We start from the raw sequence: 8,958 nt of genomic DNA, 5'->3' as shown, positions 1-8,958 counted from the left end.
CTTCCCTAAGCCCTTAACTCTTTCTCTCCCTCAGGGAGAATCGTTATTCTAAATCTTATGTTATAATCCTTTTGGTATTCTTTGTTTTAAAATTTATTTATATGCTTATTCTTACACATATTGTTTGTTTTTGTTTGTGAAGTTAACACAAATGGAATCATGCCTATGCATATTGCAGTCTGTGGACTTGTTTCATTTTTCAGTATAAATTTTGAAATGGTCTAGATTGTTGTGATGGTACTGCTGTAGTTTTCTATGTGTGCCAACTAAAACCCTTTCACCAATTCTCCATTTGAGTTCTCTTCAGTGTCTTATGACTATTCTAGTGTATTTCATCTGACGCACAATGGAAGAATTTCTTCAAGGTATACACCTGTAACTGCATGGCAAGGTTTATACAAATAAAAAATGGGCCATGCTTTATTCCGAAGTGATGGGTAAAACACGGCATCCAGGAAGCAGTTTTTTTTAACAACTTTACTTCTCCCTTCTTCACCTGCTTTTTTATCTTCAAAATTCTTAATTTTTGCCAGTCTAGTGGTAAATGTAGAATGACGTCTTATTTTTATTTTATTTTGAAATTGCTCTTTTACATGCTAATGTGCATCGACATCATTTATCCTCCTTAGTAAGTATGCACTCATTATTTCTAAACAAGACTTTTCTCTTTTTTGGGGTTCCAGGTTATTTTTAAATAAGCTCTATTGTGATTTTTGCACAATACTTATTTTGTGGCTTTTAAAAATTATTTTTTACTCTTCTTATACAATCATTCTATAAACCAAGCTTCTTGATTTTAATAAAGTCAAATTTAACCATCTTGCTTTCATGCTTATCATATTAAAGATACATCCCTACATCAAGGTCAACAAGCTTTCCCCTCTATTCTCTTCTAACAGCTTCATGATTCTGTTTTTCATATCGAAGTCTTGAATTCACCTGGACTCCACCCTCAACATTGGCATTGGTGAAGTAGGGCTTGGATTTCCTCTTTTTCATATGGCTAGCCACTTAACCTAGAATATTTGTAGCAGAGTTCATTCCTACTCTACTGCTTTGTAATGGTCATCTCTGTCTAACTCAAGCATCTCTCTCCCACTCCCTCCCCCCTCTCTTTCTATGCTAAGTCTGCTTTTAGTCTCTCTAAATCAGGCTAATTTTTTTTTCATCAAGGGTAAAAAAAATGCACAGTAAGTAGAACCGTTTGGCAATTTCCCATCTCCCTTCAAATCACACAACTTATTTCTTATTTCTTTATTCATCTTCCAAATGATCACTCCTAGTGTTCTTTGGTTCATGCTAGTTCTCTGCTCAAAAACACTAAATGACCTCATAGTGAAACAATCTAAGAAACTTTTAAAACTGGCTGGCAGTACCTGTTATATAGGAAAAATCCCGTGCATTCTAGTTTCTTTCTAGGATATCATAAGGGTAATGAGGGGGGTCATGATTTGCCTCGTGTCATCACCAAATGTTCTCACAAGAGTTACATTGGCTTTATTTTTGTTAAACACATATGACTTAGAAATTGCCTAAATCATATAAAGATAAGGGTTTTATATCACTGTTTCATCATGTGTGAAAGTATCTTATCAAACCGATTTAAAAATGCAAATCATATAAAGATAACAATTTAACAAACTCTGGTGTTGCACTTTTTATTATTTACCATGTGCTATTAAGAAATGACTACCAGAAAATGAAAATGACAAAATACAGTAATCAAGGTTTCTTTACTAAGTACATTTTGCACTTTTTTTTATTAGTTGTGCAAGGACAGCAATTTGGGGCTTTTTTTTTCTTATTGTACCACTTCATATGATCTCTCCTTGTGAGCTAGAATATAAAAGTCTTCTGCAGGCAACTTCAGGGACCAATTAACTCCATTAAATTATAACCAGTTACATAGTGAACTAAACCAGTGTTCATGTGGGGCTGTCTAGAGCTGAAACAATTAGGAGCTGGAGAGCAACAGAGAGAGGAGAGAGATTGATTTTATGTGTCACTGAAGCACACTGCAACAATATGCCGGTGTGACTTTCAAAATGGCCTTAAAATATTCCAAACTAAGGGAGTTTCCTTGCTCATGAGTGGGAGTTGACAGACTGTCTGGCAGCATTAGAAAGAGGCAGCGAAAAGCTGATGTCTATATTGTGTCCTCTGATAGCATTCTGCCTCTTTGCAGCAGCAGGATCCTTCAATTTGGTGTGTGTGTGTGTGTGTGTGTGTGTGTGTGTGTGTGAAAGAGAGAGACAGAGACAGAGAGAGACAGAAAGACACAGACAGACAGACAGACAGACAGTGAGCTTTGACTAAACCCTTATAAGGAAGGGCATGATTTCTCCTTTCTCCTCTTACATCTAGGACACCCCAGTCAAAGAACAGCAACCTCCCAAGGTCACCTAGAAAATTTGTATCTTAGCCTAATGTAGGGGTGGAACAGAACCCAGGTATTTCTACTCCAGCACTAAATAATTTCCCTTCCTTAGTGGGGTGGGGGGAGGAAGAGAAAGGGGGGCAGAGGGAAAAGGAGGAGGGAGACAGAGACTGGGAGAGACAGAGAGAGGGAGGAGAGGGAATCCTTGAGCAAGGGATGGGGGGGGGGGAACAGAGTGTGAGTTTAATCAGATTTCCTCTTTACCTTACCTCCCTTTCTCCTTCAGATGATAAAAACTTAAATCGGGTATCCGACATACACCACAACTCCAACCACCCCACCCGCAACACAAAGCGATCTTGGCTCCGGGGGGCCTGCAAGCCGACCTTCCGAGGAGCCTGGGAGGTGAGGAGTGGGGAAAACTCAGCCCTCACCTCCAGCGGGTCCGGAGCTCCGCGGCGTCCAGGCCCCGCCTCCGCCCGCCCTTCCCCCCCCCCCTGCGGCCTCGCACGCCGGCCCCTCTCCCTTCTCCCCTCTCCCCGCCGGGTGCACCCACCCCAGATGCCGGCTGGCACTGCGCGCCTCCGCCGCCGCCGCCGCTGCACTTTCCACTTGTATTGATCACCTCCCGGCTCCGCTCCGCCTGCTCGCCCGCCCGAGCCCAGCGCCGCCAGCGCGCAGCCCTGGGCAGCCCCGGTGCAGTCGGGCTCCGGAGGAAACTCCTTGGGAGCGCCCTGTCCCGGGTGTCCTCTGCGCTCTGCAGTGTCTTTCTCTGCTAGGGAGGAGGAAGAGGAGGAGGAGGAGGAGCGGGGGGGTGGGGGGAAGAGAAGGAGGAGGACGAGAAGGAGGAGAAGGAGGAGGAAGAAGAGGGGAAAGAAGAGGAGGGAGAAGAGGAGGAGGAGGAAGAGGAGCAGGAGGAGGAGGACGAAGTGGAGGAGGAGGAGGGGGACGTCTGGTCCCGGTTGGGAGGTGGAGCAGCCGCTGAAGCCTCCGCCGCCGCCGCCTCCGGAAAGGGAGAGGCTGGAGAGACCGAGACTTGGAAACCCCAAAGTGCCCGCGACCCTGCACGGCAGGCTCCCTTCCAGCTTCATGGGCAAAGTGTGGAAACAGCAGATGTACCCTCAGTACGCCGCCTACTACTACCCCCAGTATCTGCAGGCGAAGGTAAAGGTGGGGTGCGGTGGGGGGGGAGGTGGGAGGGGGCAGGGTCGCTCAAGGAGGGGGGCGGCGGAGGCGCGCGTCCGGTCGGGCCTGGGGAGGGGCGCGCGGCCAGCCCCCCGCCCGCGGCTGGACTTGATGGAAGGTTGCTAACTATAGCCCTGGCCCTGGTGTAACCGGGCGGGCTGCGCGCGGGGCGGCGGCTTCCCGGGGAGCGGTTTGCGGGGATCAGGTTACAGAAAGCAGCGGGGGCAGAGACTAGACAGGAAAGAGCCGACAGCCCCTCCCTGGCCTGGGAGGCGGGGAGGGGGTCGCGGGGCTGAGTGGCGTTCCCCCCTGCCAAGCGCAGGCTGGCGGACGGCGGGACCCAGGGGCCCGCAGCCGCACCCGCCGGTGGCAAGGCTTGACGACCTCTGCCTAGTCCAGGGCCTTGCCCTAAGATCAGTAACTCTTTGCTTCCCTCCCAACGACTGGGGAACCTGACCCCCCCCATCCCCACCCCCACCCAAGCCCCTCTGCCTCCCGCGCGCCCCGGGCTCCGGGCTCGAGGGGGGTGGGCTGGACGCTTCCCTCCCCGCCTCCGCCCCTGCGCGTCCGACCCTCACCGCCTCTGATCTCTTTGCGGTGTGGCACTTCACCTGGTTACTCATTTCTACTTTTACGCCGGTGTTTTGGGTAGAAAAGTGGCCAAAGTTCACTACAGCATTCATAGACGTCCCTTTTCATGTACTCTGTAGTTTTTGTTTTTGTTTTCCCCCCAAAGGGGGACAATGGAGAGAAATTAGTGGAGAGAAAGAAGTGACTTTGTGTTTAGTTTTTTTTTTGTTCTCTCCTTTAAACAACAGCAACAACAAACTACATCATAGGTTCACCACAGATCGATGGTGGTGCCTTTTCAAAAGTGGCCTGGCAGCCACACTTAGCTAATGACAAGCAGCCAGCCATACACATTCTGCCTGCATTTCTAGGGACTATAGCTACCTTGTTAACGGGTTTATTCTATTTTAATGACCATTTGATGCCTCTCGGACCAATTTTAAAAATTACTTGGGCCCTTGAAGATTGGAGATTTCACTGATTTGTAAGCTTCTGTCACTAGAGGGGAAGGCAAAAGGTGGATGCACAGGCTGCCATCAGACATGAACATGTAGCACAACTCCAGTGCCTTTCTAGCTCACAAAGGAGTCAGGTATGGATGGAGCCAGCGGCTGAACTTTCTTCAGTAGAGCCTAGGAGGTGATCCTACTGGTGAATGGTCATTTCTGGCCTGGTACCAAAAGAATCTTTGATTCAATCTTGATAAGCTTTTCTTCCCTGCAAGGTGTGTGGTCCTTGTTGTCCTGTACATACAACATAGTCCTGCATTTGTCCACAGAAAAAAGGACACTTGTCAGCATCTAGGCCAGAATTTTTTTTACTTAGCATTTGGGGTCTTTTTTTTTCATGCCATTCCAGTTCCTATCTTATCTCCCATACATCAGAGAACAGAGTAGCAGTAGCCTCAAGAATACCTACCGAACTTGAAGGAAATGCTGTGTGTGTGTGTGCGTGCTGTTCCAAGAAATTTTGTAGCGTAATCAATGCACTGCCTTTTAGATGTGTTATATATTTAATGCACTAGTTTAAATTATGCAGTATTGGGTGCCTAAAGGCCAGCCTATTCAACACTTAACTGAATAATAAATATGCACACTCAGGTGAAGAAGAAGACAAAGCTATGTTTCTACAAGCACATTCACCTTGGTAATTTTTATGTACCATTAGTAAGTTACAAACCAAATACATAATGTTTAATATAGCTAATGCAATGCCATTTGGTTCCCCACCACCCCTGTAAATAATTGAAGAGAGACAAACTGGCAAGAGCCTGCTCGAGTAATTAGGGTCGGATCCCAGAAAGCTTTAGGGCCCATTTTCTGAAAGCGTGCTTCCTGAATAAAGCAGTTAATATTGATTTGTGTTACGGTAAATGACATTCTCAAAAGATATTTTGCTGTTTCTCCTATGAAACCCGAACTCCTATTACTCTGAATCCCTTTGTTTGAGGAGAAAGGTACACATCCTCATTTGACCTATATAATGTGATATTAAAACTTAGTAATTAAATCTAAATTCCCTATGGTAAAAAAAAAAAGAGTTTGCATCTCTGACAAATGAGAAGTGATCACATGCAAATTTTAGAAAAGCAGAGTTTGAAACACACAACTCTTTTTTTCCCCTTTCCCTTACCTAATATACTAGTTGTATGAGTCATTTTGAAATATAGAGACATTTGATTTGTAGTGTAATAATAAGTTAAGTGTAATAAAGAGTTAAGAGACTCACTTAGCATCTGTTGTCTACAGGGATGATCCTTGCCTGTATTTCTTCTTGAAGCAAGAGGCATCATTTTGTTTAAAGTACAGCAATGTGTTCACTAGTCCTAGTTGTTTTAAACTTCTGTTTGACACGTATATTAAAAAATAAGGAATATCTCTCAAAGTGGCTTTCATTTGTGATCAAGAGGTACAGAGGATTTTCTTGAATCCAGGAGGAATAGACAGATGTGCTTTTTGTGTTTTTCCCCCATCATAATAATAATGATAACAATTAATATGGCACTTATAATTACTGTTAAATGAGGGAAAGGTGACACTATTCAAAAAGAAATGTACTCCTTACCTGACTTATGTAACTGTAACCCCTCTGCACATTGCCTTTATAATAAAAAGTGAAAAAGATGAATATTGTTACCATACTTTTAAAAGTTGAAGATGCCAAACTGTGTTTCTTGCCTTAATCTAATCATCATCTGTTTTGACAAATTTATTCTGTGTTTTTCCTATAAAATATTAGCTGTACTGATATTTTTAAAAAATAACATTTATGGGCCCTACTAGTGCAGATGTCCATATTGGTATGCTTTGATCCTTGCAAGGAAAAAGAAATCACCAGCAAAATAATATATCTATATTAAGCATTAAGTAACATAGACCAGGATGGATGAAAATGAAGGAGATCATGAAATTTTTTACAATACATTATTGTAGAATAACAAGAGATTTCAAGTAACCCGATTTTACATGCTGTTGGGGATTTTTTTTATTCCCCTCCTCCAAAGATAATCTTATCACAGCATTCCTGTTTATCACCTGGCACAGTTACTGTGAACTGAATAGCTTGATGTAGCTTTGTAAACATGAGCACATATTGGTCTAAAGGATTTTGTGAATTTAAAGCAATTTATGCTACATTATAAAAAAATCAAACTTGGTTTCTGCTTTTCACCTACTCAAAAAAGAAGTGGTGATTCATGTTTTAACTTGAAGACTTGTATTTGAACAATTTTCAGCCAGTGGCTATAGAAACCTAACTTGTTGTGAAGGCCATCCTGGAATCAGGATTTGCTTATTTGAAAGATAAGTATACATTATAGTCAATGTATACATGCAGATATTCATGGGAATTAAAACACTTTACTGATGAAAAGCAAGTACCCAATTTTCTTTGTGACTTGATACGTATTTTGTACCAGCTAAACCATTTTGAAACTTTTATCATCTTTATTTACAGTTACAATATACAGATTTTTCACTACATAGTTATAATATATAAATATTTGCTTTACTTTCCTTATATAATACTATATTGTATATTAAGGATATGTTTTATTCGAAGGAAACGTTTGCTTTTAAAACATTGTAATTTGTTCTTGTTATTTTGTGTAAATGTATGTTTAAAAAAGTAACTGAACTTAGCTTCAAAATCTCAAAAATGGTGTATAATGTGGAATTTCATTAATAAAAAAGCCTACTAGGAAAAAAATGTTTTTAGTAGAACACATGTTCAGTTACCATTTTGTTGAAATCCTTAATTCTTAGCTGTGGCTAAATGGATTTTATCAAACGATCTGGTCCTTCAGAAATTCCCTAGGAATTAAGAGTCATGATTTGATACATGAGTTGAGAAAGTGCATAGGAAGTACAAAGGCACAAGAGATAGAGTGCTTTGAGGATTGCTTAAATGTTTTAATTTAGTAACCTTGTGTGTTACACTGATAAATCAACTGCATTTGTGTAGTGTGATGTTGTGAATGTCTCCAAGAAGTATTGGGAGATTCAAGGTCATGTGAATGGTTACATGAATGTTTAAAATGAAGTTGTAAGCTAGTGCAACATTGTAACGTCCTTTCTAATGGCTTTGAATTCATCACCATGTTACTGTTTCTATATTGTATTTTCTATGTAAAACTTAGAACTACTAGAAGTGAAAAAAAACTAAAATAGAAAATAAGCTATTTAGTATGGGTATAACTAGATACACCCCATTTGGGGGACATATAAACTGAATTTAAACTTAAATGTGGACATTTTCCATATAATTTGTTTTCAAGAACAAAGTGTTTTAGATACATCTCTCCAACTTTCTATTTGTTGATGTTTTATTAAAATAATACTAGCTTACTTAATAGGTGCTGAAATTTTAAGTTATAGATCTTTTAGCTAAAGACAAAAGAATTTTTTTTCTTTTCTTTTTACTAAAGAGGTTTTTGCCTGGAAAGAAACCCACATTTTTCTTTTCTTTTTTTTTAACCAATAAAGATCACATAATAAAACCTGATTTGTTTTGATTTTGTGTTCCTATAAGGAGAACTGTCAAATGTTTTTTGAATTAAGATCTCTAAGACAAATCACATGTTGACTTCCAAATTCTTAACTTATAGAGTAAAAGGTGTCTTTTTGTGCAATCTTTATTAAGAATATAAGAGGGTACTAGGGAAAATATCACTGCCATACACTGAGGAGGAAAACAGTCCACAGATTGAACTGGCAACTTAGGCCTGTCTAGGCACCCTATCACGCAGGCCAACATTGATGGGAACTTTTCATGCTTAAATTTCCAGGAAGTTCCTTCTTTCCAGTGTATTTCAGATATAGTGAAAACACTTACTCATTTAATGGGCAATAGCGAACATATAATAAACTAGGGTTGGTAAGTTGAGAATTGATTCTCATTACCTGTTCATTACTAACTATAGCAACAATATTAACATGGCATTTGGCTATCTATATTTTAAATTGGAAGATGCCAGCTTACATCTATCTCATTAGGATATTGTAGGAAAAACCAGGGATATATCATGTTGCTGTTAAGGAGAAGATTTGTATTCACTGTAAAGTAATGTTTTTTAAAGAAAACATAGTTGTGATATATAATGTATTTAAATACAGCACCATGGTATATGATCAAACTAAATATTCAAAAATTGCACACTGGTTTTGGGGATGTTAATATGGGACTCATAAATATTCTGGGTTTTTCTGTTATGTAGTTTTACCAAATAAAAAGTAAAACCAGATGGAACACAGCTTTGCCTTGGGAGGAACAGCCATTAGTAATTCCTTACCACTGAGAATTTATTTGGTCAGGTGATACAGAGAAAA

The 8,958-nt window shown here is 40.9% G+C and overlaps 1 protein-coding gene across 5 annotated transcripts in view; it reads left to right on the top strand.

The window, feature by feature from the left end:
* The first annotated feature begins 3,315 nt into the window (after nt 1-3,315).
* Nucleotides 3,316-8,958, top strand: part of Rbms1 (RNA binding motif, single stranded interacting protein 1) — a 225,942-nt gene continuing 220,299 nt past the window's right edge. For all 5 annotated transcript variants that reach the window (XM_013029950.1, XM_013029927.1, XM_013029944.1 and 2 more), the window contains exon 1: nt 3,316-3,541. In XM_013029950.1, the coding sequence (XP_012885404.1) occupies nt 3,467-3,541 (75 nt within the window). In that variant the 5' untranslated portion in view covers nt 3,316-3,466. The remainder of the gene's footprint in view (nt 3,542-8,958) is intronic.

This window comes from Dipodomys ordii, unplaced genomic scaffold, assembly GCF_000151885.1.
Source record: "Dipodomys ordii isolate 6190 unplaced genomic scaffold, Dord_2.0 Scaffold5, whole genome shotgun sequence".
Taxonomy (NCBI): Eukaryota; Metazoa; Chordata; class Mammalia; order Rodentia; family Heteromyidae; genus Dipodomys; species Dipodomys ordii.
The sequence above is the reverse complement of the archived record's forward strand: the minus strand, read 5'-3'. Positions and strand labels throughout refer to the sequence as shown.